The following is a 24,422-nucleotide window of genomic DNA, read 5'->3' on the forward strand; positions in this document are numbered from 1 at the left end:
GAAGAGGAAGCTAGCCAACTACACACACATGTCAGGGTCCTCTCACACATGGCTTAGCTCACATGCTGTCGACTAAATCACATTGGGTAGCCAAGTCTAAAGCCATCAGAAAACAGTTGGAAGGGTTTAGAAGGAGTGGACCATTATTAATAAATAACCCAATCCCTGACGGGAGTTGCAAAATGTGCCTTTGGTTTGGTTTAAATGCCTTCAAGTCTGTGTGTGTGTGTGTGTGTGTGTGTGTGTGTGTGTGCGCGTGTGCACACACACACACATTCTTATCCTTTTCCTGTCCAACACCAATGTTTAGACAAATACTTTAAGCACAAGAAAAATTCCTACAAAGAAATCCTTTTCTTTTGTCAACTGAAGATTCAAGGAGCCTCTGTCTTCTTTGAATTCAGATTTTGTTCATGGTCATCACCCCCCTCCCCCAAATCAAATGAAATGTAAGCCTATGTTGGGCTTTTGAAAGTAAGCATTCAATTTATGAAGAAAAATCAAACTTTTTAAATGTCTTAATATTGATGTTTTCAGTAAGTCATGTAGATGTTTCTGGTCTCTCTACAGATTTTGGCTCCATTTCAAGAGAAATATCTCTAGAGTTAATGACCTTAAATATATTCTGGAAAAAGAAGAGAAAGTTAAGGCCTCAAAAATATCTCATTATTACATGCAGGGAGCAACCAGATAGGTAACAGCTCTCTCCCACTCAGATAGATAATAGCACACCCCCCAGGCAGATAAGTAACAGCTCTCTCCCAACCAGATAGATAACAGCCCTCCCCCAACCAGATAGGTAACAACTCCTTCAACCAGATAGGTAACAGTGCCCCCCACCAAGAAGCAGAAGTTACATATGGTTTTTGATTTCGCCTACCTATTATTGTTTTGATGTGTTTATATAGCACTAAGCTCACAATCTGTCATTTTCCCCCATCAAGACCTCTCCCTACCCCGACACTGTGCTCCAGGCAGAAAGGAAAGCATTGTACCTGGATCTCATGTTGGTGCCCCTTTTCTGAAATTGTTTTGCCATGTAAGCCACAATTTTCAGATGCTACAGGCTTGGGCCATGAAGTTTGAAGTGTTCAATTGTTTCTCTCACGTGGGGAATACAGTTGTGAAATGGAACCCAAAGTCGCAAAGACAACAAGTGGTCACTTTCCGAGTGGTGACCCCTGGGATACTGAGTGAGATCCGGATTGTAACCATGATTCTGTGAAAACCTGTTAGTTCACTTCTGCCAAGCAAATGAGAATTGGTTCCTCTGAGTGATGTCTCAGTGGTGACCCTTTGGGCTATTGACTTAGGAGACTGTAAATGAAACAAGTCAATTTCCTAAAAGTAGAGCCAGACTAGCGGTAACAGATTGGTGATGTTTCCCTTAAAGTTTTATCATTTGACGTTGATTGATTTTTGTTACCACTATCACCTCTACATTTATTTGTTTCATGCTTCATTTTAAGTCTTCAAAGGTTTTTTTTTTTTTTTTTTTTTTGTTTCAATAAATTCACTATAAAAGAAAAATAATTATTACTACCCTTAATTAAAAATGACTATTACATGCAATAAACTGACATTAGCATTAAAAATATAATGAAGGAGGATGAAGGAGGAAGATGACTCAGATATTAAGGGCACTAGCTGCTCTTACAGAGGACCAGAGTTTGGTTTCTAGCAGCTACAGGCTTAGATTTTTAAAAACCTACTTTAATAAGTGTTATCACATGTGTTGACCCCATTCTTGCCCACCGCCCAAATGTGGGAAGAGAAGATGATAAATAGGACAAGGGGATGTAGACCTGTTTAGTAGTTTTTGGGGAGCATTCCAATCCCCCAGGATACCAGCAGTCCAGTTCAGTACACGAATCAGCAGTGGTGACATGATCCAGCAGAAATGGTGACATGACCCAGCCAGGCTTCCGCTGAATCAGCATGAGTCAGCAGGAGTAACCAGAACCGGCCAGAATGCCAGGAGAAATTCTCTGACATGCTTCTCTCAAGGAAGTGAAGATCAGCAAAGACACAAGACCAAGGAAGCATTGCAAGGCTAGCTATGCAAGTGCCTAGTCCCTGTCCATTGAGTCCTATGTATACTCTCTCCAACATCATGTGTTCCCTCCATGGGTCTTACCTCAGCAAAACACCAAGTGAGTCCACATCGTAGGACACAACCAGAAACTTCACTTCAAGTACACACATGGCAGCTCACGACAGTCTGTAACTCCAGATCCAGGGGATCTGAAGCCCTCTTTTTGGTACCAGGTGTTCATATAGTGCACAGACGTACAAGCCTACATAACACCTATACACATAAAATAAACCTTAAAAAAATACAACGGACAACATGCTTTTCAGTTATGGAATCTTAACTTTGTGTAGCTCCCCTGCGGTTGCTTTAAACGTATACGTGGTAAAATAGACACAGGTATCTTCACACATAAAATGGCATCTGCCCTCTCAATAACATTAGGGTGTTGGAGAGCAAACTCAAGGATGCACGTGTGTTGCTCTCCCAAGCTATCTTTAAAGTATGCAGGAATATATTGTTAATTATGTGTAAATTGTATTTTTGTATTGTGGATCTCTATAATTATGACTTTTTGCCTGGAAGTGTGCCCATTAAACAGACGCTTACCACTTTCCCCTTGCCCCATGAATCCACTGTTCTGCTTTCTATTCGTGGCGGTTGACTCTTTGCATAGGTAGGGCTGGGTAGTACTTGTGTGGCTATGATGGGCTCATTTCCCGTGTGGTATTAAGTGTTTATTCTCATTGTGCCACAGAACAAGAATGCCTCCTTTGTTCAGACTGAGTAGCGTTGTGTTTTCTGCACACACGCCCCATTTCTTTTACCCATTCATCAGTTGACAGACACATTCACCTCTTTGCTCTTGCGCATAACGGCGCCTTGGGCATAGAAATGGCAACGCTACTTCCTGATCATTATGGTTTGAGGGCGAAATGTCCCCCACAGGTTTATGTATTTAGATACTTTGTCCCGGACCAGTAGTGTGATTTGAGGGAGGTCTGTGACCCTTAAGGAAGTGGGGTCTTAACCGGATGTTGGTTACATTGTGGCAGGTATTGAAGGCTAGAAGTCTGTTTGACACTTCAAGTCTCAAATCAACAATTCTGTCTTTAATTCCCTTGCATAGACACCCTAACGGTGTGCTGAGACATGGTAATTTAATTTTCCATAGTTGAAGGTACCTATGTCTTCCATATGTTGCCGAAGCATTTTACATTCTTGCCACAAAACCCATATTAATCGAAATATTTCAGCGTTCATTTTTTTAATGGCAGCCATTCTCAGTCATTCTAATGAGATGAGTGTGCTGTCTCATTGTTTCTTCAACTAATTTGCATTTTCATGATGATTAGCGATGTTGCCAGCACCTATTTTCCATTCAGTGCTTTCTTTGGGCGAATAACCACTCAAACTTTTTGCCCACTTTTAAAGTGGCTTTCACTGTTGTTATTACTGAGTTGCTGATGTTCTTGGTGTGTTTTAGATGCTCATCCCTTGTCTGGTAGACAGTTCACACATATTCTCCACCAACCTACAGGTAAAATCCCCAACTTTTCACCATTGGGCATATTGTCGGATATGGGCTTTTAATATTTGACTTTCATCTTTGCTGAGAAATGATAGCTTGTTGACTTTCGTTTGTAGCTTGTTGACTTTTTGCTTTTACCAGTGTGAAGTATACTAGTTTTCCCAAATGCTTTTATTGATTATTTATTTTGATGATTTTTTTTTGTGGTTTAACATTTCATATTACATTGATTGGTATTCTTATTTTAAACCTTCCTTGAATTCCAGGAATAAATTCAATCTCAGTAATGAATATGTGAGATGTGATATTTTAATTATACTGCCAAAGTCAGTTTGCTAGTATTTTATTTTATTTTAATATTTTTGCATCTGTACCGACAGTACATGGACTCATATGTTTCTTTCCTTGTAACGAACGCCCTTGTCTAACTCCAGGATCAGAGAATACTGGTCTCATAAAACGCGATCTGACTGTTCCTTCCTCTACAACTTCTTAACGACTTTGGAAATTTACATCTTATTTAAATATTTTATAAAGTTTACCAGTGTAATAATCTGGTTCTGGACTTCAGTTGTTCAAAACTTTCTTTATAGTAAACAGTGGTTTCATTTCTATACTAATTGCAAGTCTTTGGATTTTTCTGCTTCTTCATAATTAACTTTTGTAATGTGTTTTGTATTTAGCTGTTCATTAGAATGTCTTCAAGTCCCTTCTGTCTCTGGATTGCCAGTTGTGACCCCTTTCATTTCTGATTTTATTTTAGGAGAATCTCCCCCCACCCCAAGTTTTCTGTCAGTCATACAGCCCTTTTCCCCTTTTGTCTAAGAATCTTCAGTTCTGTTGATATATATATATTTTTTAAATCAACTCTTAGTTTCACTGATTTTTAACTCGCCTTTCTATTTACTACTGAATTTATTTCTATCATAAGTTTTATTGCTTCCATCTGCTTAGTTCGGGCTTAGTTTTTCCATTTCCTTTGTGAGTTCTCTGTGGTGAAATGTTGCTTTGTTTGGCCATGTCTCTTCTTTTACTGTAGGAATTGCTGCCGCCCTCTTACCTCTTAATACTGTCATCACTGTGGCACACAGGTGTGGCACACTGTGTCTGCACTATGATTTATCTAAAAAGATTTTTAAGTTTTCCTCCTGATTTCATTTCTGAACAGTTATTTGTTTAAGGGCAGCGTTTCATTTCTATGTATTTGGACTTTTTCCCCAACATGATTTCTGTTACCTATGCTGTCCTCAAAACCCTTGATCCTCCTGCCTCAGCCTCTCAGCTGCTAGTATTAATTGTTGGCTTGTGGTCTGTTCTGGAGAATGTTCTCTTCAAACCCAGGAAGAAATATATATTCAGTTGCTGTTTGGTGAAAGCTTCTGTTTGTATCTGGTAGTGCTATTTGTTCTTCAATGATGTACAAGCACTCCACTCCCTTGTTAGTACTCTGCCCTGTGCTCTGTCTATTATTAAACATGGGTACCCCCATTGATGTATTGAAGTTTATTCTTATTCTGTTGTGAGGTGCCTAGATTTATAACTGTGATATGTTTGCAAGGAACTCATGCTTTATTACCATACAGTGTCTTTTTTTTTTTTGCATTGTAATGGTTTTTTTGAATCAAAGTTTATTTTATATGATAGCAGTATGGCTATCCTCCCATTTGTGAATCCATTTTAACGGGATGGGATTTTCAGTCTCTGGTTGTCCGTGTCCTTGAGTATAAAGTGGCTCTTGACTTTGGGCTTTGATCATTAATCCATGCTACGTGCTTTTGATCAGGGAGTTTAATATATTTACATTTCAAGTAGTTACCAATGTGTAAGATGTATTTGCCATTCTGTGGTCTTTTGTGTGTCAGTGTCTCCTTTGCCCTTGCTGGCTTCTACTGTCTTCATCATTTGTGGGTCTTTGTTGTTATTGTTCTTTTGTGTATCTCCTATGAGATGTGTGTGTGCACGGGTGATTATGATGCGACTGAAAGTATTTTAGCTGCAACTCATTTTTTTTTACCTAATAACTTAACTTCAATTATAAAATCATGTAAATCTTATTTTCTTCAATTTCTGCTTTAGAAAACTAGTGTAAAAATACATTTCATGTTACATACACATTAATATATTTTACAGTTACAGCAGCCCCCACTCTTTTGCTTCTGTACCAGAGTTAATAATTAATACACCCTTGCATTATTACAGCAGTATGTACTTGCCTATCTACACCTTTATCAGCAAATCTCATGCATTCATGTTTCTGTTGGGTTTCCTTTCAGTAGGAAGACCCTTTCAGCATTTCCTGCAAGGCAATCAAGGGCGAACCCTCCAGCCTTTATGTAGGAAATCTTTTATTTCTCCTTTAACTTTGAAAAACATTTTCGTCAGATACAGAATCATTGCTTAATAGTTTACTTTTTTCAAAATTTTGGACTGCATCAATCTGTCCTTGTGATGATCTTTGGGCAGTCCAGTCTATATTTCCCTTCAGTTTTCTCTCTGCTGTTTGGCTTTGAGATTATCATAGGGTTCTCACTTGCAAAAGCTCTGCTGTGGGTTTCTTTGTATCCATGCTAGGTAGCTTCCTCTGGACTTACTGTCTTTGGCTGTCCATTTCCCTCTTCACATACTGAGGAGGTTTGGGTCATTCTGCAGATGAATTTTTCAGCCCCTTCCTTTTGTTTTCTGGAACTTTTTAAGTGTACATGTTGGTTTGGGCAATGGCGTTTTACAGTCTAATTGGGTCATTTCAAATGACCCAAGTTGAAATCAAGGCGTTTCCTGTCTCCATCAAGTTTGGGTTGAGCTTCTGCTCCAGTTTGTGTCTCTGTGGTTGTGATCAAACACTGACCAATGTGATCTGGTTGAGGAAAATGTTTATTTGCCTTAAAGGTTACAGTCTATCATCAGGAGAACACAAAGCAGGACAGACAGACCCAAGGCAAGAACCTGGCGGCAGGAGCTGACACAGAGGTCATGGAGGAGTGCCACTTGCTGACTTGCTCTCCATGGCTTTCTCAGACAGTTTCTAAGCTGATTTCCAGGATGACCAGCCCAAGGGTAGCATCACCCACAGTGGGCTGGGCACCCCCATATTAACTATTCATCAAGAAAATACCCCACCTTCTCCCACAGGCTGATCTAACGGAGATGATTCCTCATTTGAGAATCTCTCTCCCAGCTGACTCTAGTTTGCTTCAAGTTGACAGAACATAACCAGCAGGTCCTTACTGGTGAATTGTTCCATTCAATTTTTATTTCCCCAAATTCTAACATTTCTATTAGTTCCTTCGTATTTTGTTGATTTTTTTTTTTTGACTAATGAATTCTTTAGCCTCTCTCACGAGAGTTTCCCTTGTTTCCAGTGCATCGAGCACATGTAAGGTATTAATTTTTAATAACGTATGATGCCATTCATATACCTCTGTTTCTTTAGCATCGATTTCTAGGGATGTAGTGAGCACCTTTGACTGGGATCTGTTTCCTTCTTTCCATGCCTTAGAACTTCACATTAGGGTCAGCACATTGGAAGAAAACAGCTACCTTCTCCCATCCTGACAAACATTCTTCAGATAGGAAAAGACAGGGCTAGAGACCCTGAGAGCCTTTTATACCTTCTCTGTGATGATGCCCGCCCGGCGAACTTGTACACACATTCTAGCCTGAGAAGCACTTAACTTTTTCGAGCTTCTAACTGTTGGTACCTGTTTGCGTCTGACCGCCACACAGAAGGTGTTCTGCGATGGGGATTAGCTGCCCTTTTCCCTTTTTCCCAGTACCCTCTCAGGTCTTCCTCCAGGCAAGACCTGAGTCAGTCTGACCAGAAGTCAGTCTGTCCTGTTTCCCCTCATAAAAGTGAGCATTACAACCTTGTTTCAGTCTTCCGGGTCTTCCAGCATAAGGGGAAGCAAGCCGGCGCTGAGCGTTTTCTTTGGTCTCCTGAGCTGGTAGGGTGGGTACAGTGAGGTAGTGCCTTGTGTTTGTTTTCTCGAGAGCTGTCCTGTGGATGGGCTCTGCACCCTTCTGAGACCGGAAGCCCCTGCCTGGCTTCTTGATTTCCGGAAAGTGGATTGACTCATATGGTCCAGACCTGGTGTTTTGTAGGAAGAAAAGAACTGCAGGGCTCCGTTATTTATTTGCTTTGCCCTTGCCAGCAGCTCACAGCAAGTACGTGTTCTGTCTTCTTAAAAAGTGCTTTTATGGGTGATGGGGAAGCCTTCCCACGCGCTAATCAAATTTAGCAGCTTTAAGAAAATAACTGTCCCTACCCCCCAGAGGAATATGGCATTTACAGATGACCTCAAAATTTCTCTTACACCTTATGATTCATCTTGGATTTCCCCCTAACTTGAAGAGTCACAAAATAGTGAAAAAAAAATACAATCAGAAGGCTTGAGTGGAAACTACCACAACACATACACACACACACACACACACACACACACACACACACACATGCACACACGCACGCACGCACGCACGCACGCACGCACGCACGCACGCACGCACGCACCTGCACACAGAGGCACAGGCACACAGGATGGCTTTGCTCTTAAGCTTATGTTCTATCTGCAGCGGGAATGACTGCACATCGGTTATAACAAGGAACATATCAGAAACGTGTGTTCATAGCCTTAGTAATCTGTAAAGGCTTTGGCAGATTTGAGATAGCGTTCTTTTAGGAAGGATTGTCAGGATAAACATTATGGCTCAGATCAGGGTGGGTGACGTGTGGAAAACAGAGTGGGCACTTAACCCTGCTTCGAACTAGATATTAGGATTAGTCATGGTGCTGTGCTCAGGAGGGCGTGGGAAGCTGTGACGGGGAAATGTGACTTACCTGCAGACACAGCCTACACATTCTGGGGCTGGGTGTCCTGCAGCCATGCCTTTTGCTCACAGTCTATAGAGGCTGATGCTGCTTAACCCAGAGAGAGCATTTACTCAGTCTGTGGGGCCCAGGGTCTGCTGTGGGAGCCTTCCTCTGAGGACCTCTCTAGTGGGAATTCATCACCCCCTCACCCTCTCCCCAGTAATGGAGCATTCAGAATGTCGGGCCTCACTGGAGGAAGTTCGTCACTCAGGGGGTGGGCTTTGAGGTTGGGCAGACTGGCCATACTTTCTGTTCTTTCTCTGATTCTGGACTTCTAAAGCAATGTTGTGGGATGGCCTCATTCTCCTTCCTCCTTGTCTTCCCACCATGGTGGTAAGTATCCCTTCTGTCACCATGAGCCCCAAACAAGCCTTTTCTCCCTTGAATGGCTTCTGTCAGGGTATTTTATCACAGCAACAGAAAGGAAGGTACCAGACTGCAAAGTGCGTCAAGTTGAAGGTTAGCCGAATGAGTCACTTCCCTACTGCGAGCTCTGTTGCCCGTCCTCTTTGAGGTCACTTAAATCAATCTAGAGTCACAATCAATCAATGAGAGTCACCTCTGCTGTTTTAGGTACAAGTCTGGCGCCCCCATTCCAAAAAGCAGTTATATCAAGGAAAGCTCTGAGACCTCATCAAAACTCAAAACTCAAAAAAAAAAAAAAAAAAAAAAACAAAACCCAAACCAAACAAACAAAATAATAAAACCCCGAATCATCCCATACGAATTGTTTGTAAAAAGGGCCGCAGCTCATCCATTCTGTGCCTGAGCTGTCATTTGTAGAACAAAATCAAAGAATAAATAAATACATTTTCAAAGGTCTCACATGACACAAAGGTGCCTGTGGAGGGTAGTTATGGTCTTTAGCATGTGTGTTGACCAAGGGTCTGGCATGAGTTTGTCCAGTCTGTAAGTCTTTTGAAAGTAAGGCATGTGGGAGGGGGAGGGGGTGTGTATGGGGGCGTGCACATGCTCAGTAGAGTGCAGCTCTGAGCTTGACGTACACAGCTGCTTTGGAAACCAGTTGTTCTTTTGTCATGTGCAATCTTGACCCTGCCTGCCTTGTGAACACCCACTCTCCTCCCTGGAGCAGTGAATGGGGGTATTGCTTTGCTTATTACCAAAGCCAATTTCCAGAATGGGTAATTGTGTTCTGACTCATGCAACTCTCCCGCATTTCCTGGCTGTTTCCAGTGACTTATGTCTTCCTCTGGGCCCTTTAATGGATATGTAATGAAGCGACATATTTCAAAGTCCTGGCTGTCTATCAGACTTCCCTTAAGTCATGTCTCAGTGGAGGGCCGGCCCTACTCGTGTCCCAAAGGCAAGGAGTCATGTTAAGAAGACTCCCACCTTCCAACAGAAGGTGAGCCCTGGAGGCTGAGAGATTTGAAGTGTTAGTCAGCATTCAGGTGAGGAGACTGTGCCCTTCGGATCTGTTCCACACAACTTCTGCCAGTTTTAGCCATGAGCTTGGTCATATGACTTTAACCTTCTTCCACCTCAGTTTCCCTGTCAGAGAAATGCCAGTAAAATTAACATCTATCTTCAAGACTTTTATGAAGATCAAACAGGCATGCATCTGGAAAAGCTGAGCCCAGAACATGGTTTATGGGAGCTTCGGTGTGTGCTGCCTCAGGGTCTGATCCTTTGATGCAGTCCACCAGGAAGCCATTGCCAGATGACTCAAGTCTTCCCAGAAGCTGTTGAGATAGGGATTAGAACAAAAGAAACTCAGCCAGAGCTTCAAGTCCCATGTATGGCAGCTTAGGGACAGGAATAATGACCTTCTATGGAGGTCAGGACAGCCTTCCCAGGGAAGTGAACTTCCACAATATGTCTATGGGTGAGTCTAGTCTTCTGCTCATAGAGTCCATTTGCTGAGTGACTTCTGACCAGAGGACAAGTTTGGTGGCATAAAACCCTCACTATGGGCAGTGAGGAAGTGAAGAAATTGCACACAGACAGATAGACACACAGACACACATACACTGTGGCATCAGGCGGGATTCTGGCTACCTCAGCAACACAGAACCTCACTGTGTATATTAGGCACAGCACAGAGGAGGAGCTGGCTGGTCTGGAGGTCTCTGTGAGGGAGCAGTCTCAGGCTATAATCATGTGGAAGGAGGACGATGCAGTTGCTATTCTTTGCACACACTGGTCACTCCTTCATAAACACACTGGGACCTCAGAGAACTGTGAGAACCCTCTTGAGCCTGGCCCATATGGGGAACCGACTTTGCAAAGGTCCCATGAGTCTGAGGTCTTGGAATTGTAGACCTGATGGTGCCCATGTCAATAGAGTGCATTTGGTGGGCAATTCACTCATTCAGATCGTCCTCCATTCCCTGCAGACACACTGTGTGCTAGACCTGGGTAACAGTGATGGACAGAAATACAGTGCCTGCTAGGAGCAACTGACTCTCCTCAGGCAAGATAAGAACCAAGCCAATCACTCCTGGAAGGTACTGGAAGGTCATGGAAGTTCAGCACTGTAGCTTGGGAAGGTTTGAATATTGGGGTGGAGTTTCCAGTAGGGAATTGGTGAGTAGGTGGGATCTAAATGAAGATTTTAGGGTGACTGGAGTGGAGGAGGGCAGAGGAGGGAAGGCTCTAAGCCTGGGAGGACACATGGTTTATTCTTGCACAGGGTAGAGTCCAGTTTGGCTAGGCTTGAGGACACGTTAGCCACATGCTGGAGAGTTAGCTGTGAAGGACACAGAGGGTCACCAGGGTCATTTGGATACAAGGATCTGGAGATCTTGGAGGTGTTGAGTTTCATGCATAAAATCTCCCAAGTCAGACCTGGAGGTTGCAAAGATGACATGCTGTTTGCACAGTGGATGCCCTGGGGTTTAATGTGGACGTAGAGAAACAAGTAAATAATTATACAAAGATGGCAGCGGCTTAGGCCGGGTTCCTGCACAAAAATGTTTAACACACACTGCAAACCGACCGTTGTGTGTAGTAAGTGCTGAAGGGTCTGTTGCAGACTGAGGGTGAGCCATGTCCTGCCGAGTCCCTGAGATGCCAAAGTGGGAAAAGCCTCTGAGGGGCACCCATGTGGCATTTCATGCGGATAAATTTGCATTTATACTACAAGAAGGGCCACTGGAGGTTAGGAGGCTGGGAAATGAAATGATCAGATTAATGTGCCCACAGAGGGTATTTATTTCTCTTCCCGGGTATTTCCTAAGCCAGGCACTTATTGAATTTAGTGTAATAGATGGAATAGGTGGTCCAGCATCACTGCAGGCCAAGATTGATGGGAGGCATATTCCTTTGTATAACAGTTAAGGGGGTGTTAAGGGGAGTTTAAACTTGCCACTGTGAAAGGCTCATTTATCTTGTAAATAAATACTTACCAGGAAGCCATGTAAGCCTTCCTCCCGGCAGGCCCCTCCAGTTTGACAGGATCTCACCCCAGAAGAACTTCCACGGTGCAGACACCATGAGTTAGCACCCTCTGGGAGGGGAGGGATTTGTTTAAGTGCCAATAGCTAACATTGTGGGAAAGGGATGGCACAGAGTGTCTAACAAGACATCTTCGCCGATGATATGATCACGGTAGCCCTGTGCTGTGTTCTCATATTCAAAAACTGAGACCCATAGGCACCAACGAGCTCAAAGTCAGAGAGGGCAGGCATCAAACTTGTGATGGGGGTCTCTGAGCTGTGACGTATGAATTGACTATGGATCATAGGGGTGATTCTGAGATCCCTTTCCCTCTGATGGGATAATTTAGTGATGGACTGGACCACCCACCTTCGCTTTCATCCTCCCACGTCATGCTTAGTCATCATATCTGAAGACATGTTCTATGACGCTGGGCGAACTCATTGGACTCATGGGGGTGGAAACTGTTCGTGCAGGGCAAGTGACCAGAATTCCAAATCGTTATTTCTTTCAGGTGACAGAACTCAACAACGTGAAAAACGTAGCCCGATTGCCAAAGAGTACCAAGAAACACGCTATAGGGATTTATTTCAATGATGACACCTCAAAGACCTTTGCTTGTGAATCAGGTTTGTTTGAGGCGAGCGGGGTTGGGGTCTTTGACCTTATGTTTGAGTACCCAGCAGAGAGGATAATAGATCTTTGTGGGGTCTTGGTTTTGTTTTGCTTTTGCTGTTTCCACAGATCTTGAGGCGGATGAGTGGTGCAAAGTTCTCCAAATGGAGTGTGTGGGGACCAGAATCAATGATATCAGCCTCGGAGAGCCCGACTTACTGGCTACCGGGGTGGAACGTGAGCAGAGCGGTATGTACACAAAAGTTTTCACCTCCCATCTCTCTCCTAAACTGTTTCGCTCCTGTATGATGACACACAAGACATCCACATCCTGTACATTCTGAGTTATAAAAATGTATGAAGAAGTTATAATAGCATTTTTTTTTTTGTAAATGACGCTGAGAATGTTTTCCTCAAACGTTCTGTAATCTATAGTAGAAAAAAAAATATATCCACATTAATGGTTTTAGTCAGAAATGTTGAGGACCACAAGATGTGTCAGCAAAATAGAAGATGCTTATGAATATTCAGCTGTTACATTTGCATGGGAATCCTACTCCATAGGTGCTTAGGATTTCCCCCATTTTGTAGATGGGCTAAACACCTTGTTTCAAATGTACTAAGTATAGGCACTGACGTTTGGATCCAGACTATGATCGTAGGTCTTCATTTACTATATGTTCAGACTTTAAAGTGTGATAATTTTCACCTTGCCTTTTCACTTAAAATATGTTTGAACACTGTCCAATGTTTTTAATAGAATTTAACCCCAACCCTGAATATTTCGTCAAGTTTTTTAAACCCACTTAAAAACTGTGATTTAAAAGTAAAATTCAACCCCTGAGCCAACTCAGCTCAACAGAGCATCTAGGAATAAATCTTTTAAAATAATAATGACCAAAATATTCATGAACACTTTAGCAAAAATCAATGTTCATTCATAGTATGAGCATGGAATAATTGCTTCATCTCCAAATAGCTCAGCCTAGTGGCTGGGGAGATTGGATCTCATGGTTCTGCTTCAAAGCCTGACTTGATCTATGAGCTCTTGTCAGAGTGGCCGGGGCTCTGGGTCTCCTGGATGGATGGCAGACATGACAGAGATGGAATTGCATTAGTAGTCTCCGTGCACATTCTAGTTGTTAGTTAAGACAGTGCTCCCTCACAAGCAGAGCTGGGTCTTCATGATACATTTACAGCCTTTGCCCACCCTGAATGTTCTGTACCTACCACAATCTGTAAGTCGCACTACTATTGCTGAACAAGACCTGGAAGTGTTAGCTCGCGCAGAGGAGCCTCTTGCCAGATTGGGAGCTAGAGCTACAGAGAGGTGAAGTCATTTCCTAAGGTGATTCACTCCACCCCAGACCTCCCTTTTGTGGTTCAGGCAGTCAGTGCAACGCTGGACAAAGGGGAGATAGCCAGAGCTGTGGGGACACAGTCATGGGCTTTGAAAGCATGGTGGGGCTTGATTGCTATTATTCTCTAGAGTGGCCAGATCAGCACTTAGTTTTCAGACATTTGTGCCTGTGGCAGAGTAGAAGTGCACAATGCTGAAATTCAAATTAACATCCATGCCTAAGGTTTCCTTTTTTGCTGCCAGCTTTGTGGGCTTGGGTTTTCTTTTATGATGGATTCTTACAAAACTCCAGTATTTCTTTGAAAGTATTTTATAGTCTTATTTTGTAGGAGTTCAAATAAGTGTAATTAAATGGTTTCTCACCAAAAGCATGCTAGACAAACACTCCCCATCTGGTCTCTCTCTCTACAGCCCCATTAATGTATCTTATAGCAAATCAGTTTGCCCCTAAGAGAATTCATTGACAATTCCCTTTACCTCTGATTCACTCAAACAGTTTGATATTCATGGGTCCAGAACTCTCAAGGGACATATGTGTTTCGTGATAGTTTCTAGAAAGCTCTTAACATTTGGTTATTGATAGTTTTAAATGAATTTAAAAACTTAAATAGCAGGTGTCTGAGCCCATTCTCGAACACAGTCTTGATATTACTATTTATAAACTTCAGATAAATTATAGAGATTTTGATGATTCCTCTTATTATAGAATAGCAAATTTAGAACACTCCTAATATAAAATTGTTAGCATCACACTATCTTGACAGATGCCTGTGGTCTACTATAGAATGGGTAGATAAAGTCGTGCTTGCAGATGCTGTAGTATTTTTGTTCACATTTCATTTAGATTTTTTTGACTCTGTAACTTGATGTTGATGAATTTTCTAAATAGAAATAATAAAAGCAGTGTAACTGTGTGCAGATGAGATCTTGTTTGCAGTCATTGGCTAAATTAGTTATCACAATCTTGGTGACATTTTTAACAGTCACCCGGGAAGCAAAGGGCTATCTCTTTGCAGAGTTGGCAAAAGAAAGCTCTTTGTTCAAACTCTAGTATATCCCTTGACATCTTCGCAATTACAGGCTGTTACTGTCGAGAGTGGTTTAAATAATTTGGGGTATAGCTTTTATTGAGTTGATCATAGAATCGTAAGGTGACCAGTGCTACTTTAGGACCGCAAATCACAGACACATCCATCCTCTCACACCTGTACCTTTTGTGAATAGGAAAGTGTAGGTGGAATTAATGCGTGCTCTGCCGGGGAGAAATTGCTTTTAGCGGTTTCATGTCTCTGGTCTTTTATTGGCATACTTTTTTTCCCCCACGATGCAAATTGGAAAGGTCTACAAATTATCTTTGTTCATGTACATAGTGTTCAGCGCGTGTTGACACCCAGGTTGTATCATTATGCCGTGTAATAGCACCAGCATTTAAAAACTCATTTTTCTGTGACAGTTCATTTATAACTTTTATCTTCCTGAATGCTCCACCAAACCCTAGCATGTACATATTTTGTAATGCTTTTGTGTTCCTGAGATGTCTTTGCTTTTTCATTTCTGGGGATTTTAGACTAACGTTTTGTTTTTCTCCCAGAGAGATTCAATGTGTATTTGATGCCATCTCCTAACCTAGATGTACATGGCGAATGTGCCTTGCAGATTACGTTTGAGTACATCTGCCTTTGGGACATCCAGAATCCCAGAGTTAAACTCATCTCTTGGCCGCTAAGCGCCCTGCGGCGGTATGGACGTGACACCACGTGGTTCACTTTTGAGGCAGGGAGGTGAGTTCACGGCTTTTATTACATCCTTTCCCAGCATCTGCTTACCTCCTCCAGGTTCAGATCAGGGCGAGTGGGCCGGAAGAACACTTTGGAAAATTCGTAAATCGATGTTTTATGGCAAGGTTATAGCACAGTGTTCGGGTACCTGGCATCCCTTCATTCCCGGGGAAGATTCTAACTTTTCGAAGATATGACGTGAATTTTGTTCCTCCATTTGATGGCATCCCGCAAAGCGAGGCTGAGCTGGTAAATGGTACCACAGACTGGGATAAGCTAACTAAAGGCCAGCTTCCTGTTGTTTGCACGTCTCCTGGTTGTAATTCAATAGTTCTCTATGGGAACTAACAGGGTAGATCATGCATGTAAGGACCACTGACATTTCTCAGGGTCCAGCTAACTGAGGTCCATCTTAGCTACTCCAGTAGAAAGGCTTGAATGGTGGAGTGCTTCCTTCTAAATCTCATTTGTTGAGAGCCCGTGAGCCCTCTTCGGGCTCCCACTTACTCCCCTTAGAGGAAAATGCAGGAGTGAAGGGAAGGCAGTTCCAATCCAGTGAATCAAGGCCCACAAAGAGATCCTGCTGGTCAGTGAGTCATTTTAACCCCCCTCACTCTTCCTCCCTAAGGTTTTGGGTCCTTGTAAAGGCACAAAGCAGCCGCCTTTTGTGATTTGAACTTTCAAGTGTCTCCAGTTTTAAGAAACAGGAGACCATCCAACTGTTCAGTACTCTAGCCTGGAGAAGGAAGGGCTTCACAAACCTGACTCCCTGATTGAGGAATTGTGGGTACTTCATGGCTTTGTGGGAGGCAGAGTTTCCTTTAAGGGTGTGGTTTCCAGTAGGTGGACGCTACTCCAGCAGATGGCCTTACAGCCACGAGCATATAAACAGCACACATTGGATCACAGGTTATTTAAAAAACCAAACCAAACCAAACCAAACATCAAACATGCTGGAGACACCGAATTGAATGGTAGGTTGGGAGACAGGGCGCTGGGCATGAATCTGGGAGGAGTTGGGAAGAGTGGGTGTTAATAGGATCAAAAATACATAGAATGGAATTCTCAAAGAATTAATAAAAGTACTATATTAGAAATGAAACATTAGCCCCTGATGTGTGTTAAAATTACTCTGAAGTAACAACTTAAATCGTTTAAGATAGATGGCTAAAGTTGATAGTTCCTCTACAGGGAATGATACTGATTTAAAGAGAACAAAAATGAGAAGTTCTGATCACTACCTGGTCCTCCAGCTCATGTGAACAAATGGGAGTGGTGCTCCCTCCAGGTCAGTCAGTTCACCTCCTCTTTTATAGGCATCTATAAAACTTACTTTTTGGAACTATGATTAATTTAATGTTTTCTCAGCATTCTAAAGATTAAAAGCAGTTTTTTTCTCTTCCATATGCAGTTCTTCTTTGGCTTTGTTGTTTTCTTGTTTTCAATTGTTTTTGAAACAGTATACCATGTAGCCCAGGCTACCTTCAAACTTGAGCTTTTGGTCTTACTGCCTTCCACTCCCAAGTACCAAGATGACAGATGTGCAGCACACACATACGGGCTGTTTTACTTTCAAGGACGTAGAAGTGAGTTGGTGACTCTCCTGGGCAGCAAAGGTCACGGCGTTAGGAGATGAAACCTTCCCATTGAGACTGGCACTCCTTCATCTCAATGACCAGTCTACTGTTTATATGGGAAGTTCTTATGGGAAACTAGGAACTTGCTTGGGTGGACTGGCACGCTTCCTCTCCAGTCTTCTTATATTCTGCCAGGACTTCTGGAGCAGGGTGGGGGCTTTCTCAATACAGGGAGGGCAGAACACAAGGTAATAAATAGCACTACTTCACTGAAGTGCAAATAGAGATGGATTGTATTACTACCATCACAAAGCCAGAAGACTGTGCTCCCCCAAGTGTGGAGCTTTCGTATCTGTCTTATTTTATTAGTAAAGATAATTTCCTCCTTGGTTATGTTTGGATATCTACAACACAAAGCAGTTTGGTCATAACTGAGACTATGTCCCGCCCCCCTCACTTTCAGAAGCGAGCAGAAGGGAGGCTCCCCCCAGGCAGAGCTTTCACACTGCGAATTGGAGGTGTGAAATCAAGTTCCGTTTCTTCTGTGCCCTGGATCTAGGAATAGCGGGAGTTACCCTTCTATGACCCTCTGTACATACACCCATCTCATAACGGTGGTATTAAGATTAAATAGAGGTACCGGAAAGAACCCCTGGGACAGAGCCCAGAAACTAGGAGGAAGCTGAATCAACCTAAAGTGACAAAGCAAAGACATCCACTGTCCCTCATGACTTAGAGTCTAGGAGTAGAGATGGCTTCAGACATGGCTTGATTCGGTGCTCAGTTGACAGAACTCAGTTTCACCGGAAGCTTTGCCTCTTCTAGCTTGTCTATTTCCTGGATGTCCTGGTGACTTCTGGGAACTTTGGAGTCTTTGCACACATGAGCCAATGGGAGAGAGATGGATAACCAGAATACATTGGCCATTATATCCAATATGACTCCAGCTCTGTCCTAAGCACACTCTACAAAGCTCACAAGACGGGAACAGAACAGGGAATGTCTCCCAAGGCACAGAGTGCATTACTGGGATTGCTGCCTTGAAAGGGAAGAGATGTGAAGTTTCAAAACCACTACCTGTGTCCGACATAGCGTTCACTTGTTCTAAGTTAAAAAAAGGGCCAAGAAAGGTCATTTTGTTGATATGCGTGTTTGTGGTAGTATGAGTATGTGATGTGTACATGTACATGATGTGTGTGTTTGTGTGTGTGGAAGTATGTATATGTTTATATGTGTGTCTGTGGTAGTATGTGTATGTGTACACACACATGTATATATATACATATATATGAATATGTATATGTGATATGTATGGGCATGTGTGTGTCCATGGTACTATGTGTCTGTGTCTGAGGGTATATGTGTGTGTGTGTTTGTGTGTTTCTATGGTAGTATATGTATGCATATGTATGTGTTTGTGTGTATAGTAGATGTCTTTAGAGGCCAGAAGAGGGCATCAGATCCTCTAGGGCAGAAGTAACAGGTGGACAGGTGGTTGGCACCTCTATATTGTCTATAAACTTGTCAGCACCTCATTCCTTATGAAGCTATCTTGGCATGTTCAAGGAAGGCCCCCATCAGCGAGTCAGTTAGGAAGGGCTTCCTGATTTGATATCCTCCTGTCCCTGTGCTAGTGTGCCCTTAGCTTGGAGTTAGTTTGGGAACCCCCATTTGCTCTTTTCTTTTGGACCCTGGGCACATGTAACCAGAGCCACCTACCTTTCCTGGGTAGCTGCGGGGTGGGGCTAAGCTTCTATGACCTTCTACCTATATGTCTCCCCTTCACCTCCCAAGATAAGTAGATTCAACACTATTGCCATTTTTTTCCCTTGAAGAAATTTGAAGATGAAGTATAAAAATTGTAACACTTGTGATTGCACAAAGATTTCCCCCTGGCAATCAAAAGTAACAATTAACGTATTCCAGAGACCTAAAGATATGTTTCTTCTTTTGTCTGAGGAGTCTGTCTATAGCCTGCTCTTTCTTCTCTGGAGCTCTGACATCTCACTTATGCACATCAACCTGTCAGAGGCCAGAGTTTTCCACGGGAAGATCCAACTAGCAGAGCATTCTTGGGGCAGCTACATCCCCATGAAACCTTTCCAGAAGTGCCATTGTTCAGAGAAGGGTGGCAGGTGTCCAGTGAGCTTCCCTTTTTATGTTTGGAGCGGGCTGCTGGCTTCATATGCTTTGGTGTCAGGCTCTGCCTCGCCTCCGAATGATTTAAATTAATACCCTGGGTCTCACCTCTGCAGGAGTGAGAGAGGCTCAGGAGACATTCAGCAGGATGTGCTAAATAATTTTCCACACATGAATGCCTTTCTTTACTGACGAGAGAGAGAGAGAGAGAGAGAGAGAGAGAGAGAGAGAGAGAGAGAGAGAGAAAGAAAGAGAGAGTCTCTTAGGCCTTTGACATCATTTAAAATGAAATTTTAGGCATGCCAAGAAAGGTAGAAACTTGAGTTCAATGCGCAGATGCTTCCCTTAAACGTCTGGAAAGGGTTTTTGCTTGGGGCGTGAGGCCATCTGAACAGACTAGGAAGATAAGTGATAGCTTCTCAAAGAGCTCACACTAAATGCATGCTTACTGGTGAGCTCACAGTGTACACAGAAGTTGAACTTTCTTCTAACCGAAGAGCCTATAAATAAAACAAAAGGCGCGCCTATGTCTCCTGGATACTCATGACTGGTATTCTTGGTTCAAGCCACTGAGCATTCTCTAACGTCTGACTGTTTCATGGGCAGTTCATTTCTTATTATCAAGGAGGAAAAAGGGAAGCAGGCAGGGCATCCTCCTTTTCACCATGTTGAACAGAGGAGTTCAAATAGAATGCTGGGTTTTGTATGCAGACCTGCTCAGGAGAAACGAAACCCTTGTCTTCTACCACGAAATGGAAACGATGATGTCCTTAGTTTTCATCATGTTGTGATAAGATGCTCTGACCAAAAGCCATCCTCAAGACTGGACTCACTTCTGAGCCCAAGTGTGAATTCAGGCAGAGGTCTGGCGCTCGACTTCTGATCTCAAGTGTGTGTCCAGGGCCCTTCCCCAAACATGTTACATGCCCACCATCTTCAGTTAGACTGGCATCCATGACGTTGTTCTGGGATGTGGTCCTCACCTTCCCTCTGAGATAAAGCTGTGACAAGACATCCTTCCAAGAGCATCCTTCCAAGAGCATCCTTCCAAGAGCATCCAAGCTAAAACCAATGGTGAAGAGAAAGGAGGAAGGGAGTCAAAAGATGCCAACCCATCTGGTTCTGTTGCCCTTCCTGCTCCTCCATGCGTGAATCCCTGAGGAAGTTTTTCTCCTGTGTTTTTTTGAAGAGCTGACCAGCCAGCACTGCCCTGCTGGGTTATGTAAAGCCATTAGTCTGATTGATGTGTTTTTCTTTTTATTGCCTTGGGCCCTTCCCCCACTGTGCTGTTTTGTCAAGGCCTATAGCAACATTTTTAACATGTTGAGAGGGTGCTGATGAAACAGCTCTAAGCCAATCAGTCAGACAAAGCGAGCAGGATGGGAGGGCTTGCGCACCAAGATTAGAAGAGGTCCTGAAGGGAATTGTGTGAGAAGCCTAGGTTTTGTCAGTTCCCCGCTGTGCGGGCCACGTGGTACAACTAAAGGACACACATCATTTACTAAACAGACAAGAAAATTCCCACATTCAAACCTGGGTCTGTTTTACTGAGAGACATGAAAGCATGCCAAGAATGAAGTTTGGATGCCGTAGCCATTTTGATACCCTTTGGTCCTTTGTTTTTGACTCCAGCATCTAAAAGATTTAAAGAAAGGATCTGTACTATGTTTTTCAAAAGGAGACATTGGGTCTGAGGATCCAGCTGCATTGTAGAAAACTTACCCACCATGCACAAAGCCTGGGTTTGCACCCAACCACCTGCTGAAATCCAGCATCATGACTCACTCCTATAAACCTAGCACTCGGGGGGAGGAGGCTGTAGATAGAGCAGCAGTTGAACCCATCCTTGAGTACATATTGAATTGGAGGACAGAAGGGGATGAAGACATCTTATCTCAAGATAAACAAGTGAGAATCCAGGTATTGTCCAAAAGGGTCACTTTTTCTTCAGAGTTGCTCTTGCCAGTTGATGAGTGATGGCGTAGAGAGAGCGTGGTCCCGTGAGCATTGTATTCTTCATTGTCGTGTGAGCGTGGTTGTCTTGGCTGTCCTGTGAGCATCAGGTACAAAGAGCAGGAAGGAAGCATTAGCACAGAGGCTGATCTATGATCAGCCCACACACCAGTAGATGCATGGATTCTGTAATAACTGAAACTACATTTCCTACTGGGAGTTTTAGTCAAAACAAACCCAGCCTTTCAAGGCCCCTAGAGCACCTCAACCACCCTACTACAGGAGCTTCTGAGTGATGGAGCCTTCTTGCTCTCAAGGGACAGGGGACACAGTAGGTGACTTCTTCCCCTTAAAGAGTCATTTAAGGTTAATTCTTCCCCTTAATATGTGTGTGCGGGTGTGTGAAAAAAAAATCACAAAACCTGATAGAACTTTGTGGAAGGAAGCAGAACCAAGGGTTTGTGGTGGCTTACGTGCAAAGGAGCTGAGAGGGGAGTTTTCGGTGGTAATGGTTGTCTTCATGAAACAAACGTCACTGAAGAGTGTCTTGTATCTCATCTTTAGCACTTTATTGGATGGGTACAACATAGTGATTAAAATCTCATAACAGCTTCATTGATGTTCATTGATTCATAACTAACTTCTTGATGTTAACTGATCGACATGAAACTCTCCCCTCTCCCAGCACCCCTTCCCGTTTTCTTATAAATCCGTATTTATGACATTTAATACAAGCAACATTTGCCATTATTAGGCTCTACCTATATATAGCTATATATAGCTACGTATAGCTGTGGTACTGGGCTAACTATGAAGACTTAGACTGACATATATTTCCTTGTTCTACGGCATTAACTGTGCCTACTGGACAACACTCAGAAACAACAACAGCTTGAGCCAGAAACTTCCTTAGCTTCCTTATTGCGTTACACAGTTTGTCAGACATGAACACAACTTACACAGTAAGTAAGGCAGTGTTCACACTCTCAGCAAGAGGTTCTGAGGTAGGAAGAGGGGGCTTCAGAGAATCAGATCCTTTGGAGCGGATGGACAGATACGAGCCTTACCATGGTTGAATATATATCCACGTACTAGAGCCCTTTGCACTGTTGCTGCTTGTGATTTTATTCACATTCTGTAAGAGAGGGATAGTAGGTTCCGGAGCTCAGCAGCTAAGGGCACTGGCTGCTCTTACAGAGGACTCCGGGTTGATACGCACCATCCACATGGTGGCTTATAACAGTCTGTACCTCCAGTTCTAGGGTACCAGTGCCCTCTTCTGACCTCCAAGGGCACCAGGCATGCATGCCACGTGGTGCACCCACAAGCAAGTAAAATACCAATACACATAAAATAAATATTTTTGAATTAAAATATCCATATGGAAATATATTTAATAACTAAAATATAATACACTACATTTGTATAAATATTTAGTATAAATAATATACTAAAATATTTGTTCTTGCCTAATGGTGCCTTGCCAGCTCCCTTTATCAGTTTGTTTCTGGATTCTTTTTGGTCTGAGGTAGATTTTCTCAATGCTTGACATCAGTCACTAAACCCATATACACTGTTTTCCTCAAAGAATTTCCCACATGTCCCACACATCAATTCAGCAGGGCAGTGCTCCTTAAGAAGAATGATGGGCTGCATTGCATTCAGCATGTTGGCCGGAGGCTGGACCGTAATTTGATCTGAGGTTTTGGAAATGAAAGAATCCTTAAGGCTAGTGTCTACAGGGGAAAGTTAGAACAGTTGGCAGGAGAGACAGAACCCCTCTTCACCCTGGAACTTACAGCCCGAATGATAATTTTTCTGCTCCTAGAGTGGCAGGCGGTTGGGGGCGGGGGGGGGGGGGAAGGGACCAGTGCCACAGGGTCCCCTTTGGAATAGGAAGGTGAAAAATAGCATTATTCCTGAGAACAGAGAAATAGTACTTACCTTCTACTTCCATTTCAAAAGAAAAAGAAAAAGAAAAAAAAAACCCACCAACCATCAGTACGCATTAGCCAGGAGTGTTGATCCCCTGCCCACTGTTACAATAATTAATCAGACATTGACCATTTTGCTCTATTAATTTTATTTAGTAAGTGTGCACATGAGCTATAATTACATCAAGAGCAAATGGTCCCAAGCTCTCGGTACAATGCCAAGTCTGTTGGCATCCCTTTAATCCCGGCACTCAGGAGGCAAACGTGCAGAGCCATTGCAAGTTCGAGGTCAAGGTGGGCTACATAGAGTTCTAGGCCAGCAAGGGCTACATAGCAAGACCCTGTGTCAAAAGTAAATGTGTGAAATCTTAGTGTGTCGGCCTTCCGTGAGCCGGGTTTCCAGAAAATTCTTGGTTTTTGTCTTTGCAGGATGTGTGAGACTGGTGAAGGATTATTTATTTTTCAAACACGAGACGGTGAGGCCATCTACCAGAAAGTCCACTCTGCTGCCTTGGCCATAGCAGAGCAGCATGAACGGTTGCTGCAGAGCGTGAAAAATTCAATGGTATGTCTGGAATGTCTTCTTTCTGTCCAGTGCACACCACTACAGAGTGTGGTCTGGGAATGTATACCCAGTTGGTTTGTTTCTTTACTTACCGCCATAGGGTGTGGGGTGAATGCTACCCTTAGACTTCTCAGTGTGACCAGCTGGTAAACCATCCATACATGAATCCATCTGCTTTGTCTTTAATTATTGCACGTGGATATTTGCACGTATTGTGCACAGCCTGGAGGATGCCCACTGACAACTGTGTTTTCGCTTTCAAGTGAGTGAGTTTATCAAGAGGGTAGCAAGCATTTGTAAGGAGAAACCAAACAGAAAGTGGCAGGTAGAGAGAAGCAGCAGAGAGGTGGCAAAATATCACATCAGGTGCTTACAACATCGGCAGAGAAACCTGGGGCAGCCTGGTTGAGAGCTAACAAGGGAAGCATCGTCAAACTGCCGCTTACATCACACAACAGAAATCACTTGGGAACTCCCAGTCGGGGTGTCCAGAAGAGATTTCCTCTCGATGGGTGAGAGTCTGGCTTCCTTTCTGCTCCTACCTCAGGCATTTTTACACCCCGGATAAACAGTAGTGTTGTCTATTGGGAATGGTTTGCCTAGTTGTTCTCAAGATTGCATTATACCCTGAGCTACTTGCTGCTTCTTTCTCCCCACAAGAGAATCAAGGGT

At 43.2% G+C, this 24,422-nt stretch overlaps 1 protein-coding gene across 1 annotated transcript in view; it reads left to right on the forward strand.

Annotated features, from left to right (window-relative positions):
- Positions 1-24,422, forward strand: part of Dok5 (docking protein 5) — a 142,727-nt gene that overhangs the window by 83,388 nt on the left and 34,917 nt on the right. Inside the window, exons 3-6 of the mRNA XM_034493718.2 lie at positions 12,344-12,458; positions 12,574-12,693; positions 15,396-15,585; positions 23,615-23,750. Of these exons, the coding sequence (XP_034349609.1) occupies positions 12,344-12,458; positions 12,574-12,693; positions 15,396-15,585; positions 23,615-23,750 (561 nt within the window). The remainder of the gene's footprint in view (positions 1-12,343; positions 12,459-12,573; positions 12,694-15,395; positions 15,586-23,614; positions 23,751-24,422) is intronic.

This window comes from Arvicanthis niloticus, chromosome 2, assembly GCF_011762505.2.
Source record: "Arvicanthis niloticus isolate mArvNil1 chromosome 2, mArvNil1.pat.X, whole genome shotgun sequence".
In the NCBI taxonomy this organism is placed as follows: domain Eukaryota; kingdom Metazoa; phylum Chordata; class Mammalia; order Rodentia; family Muridae; genus Arvicanthis; species Arvicanthis niloticus.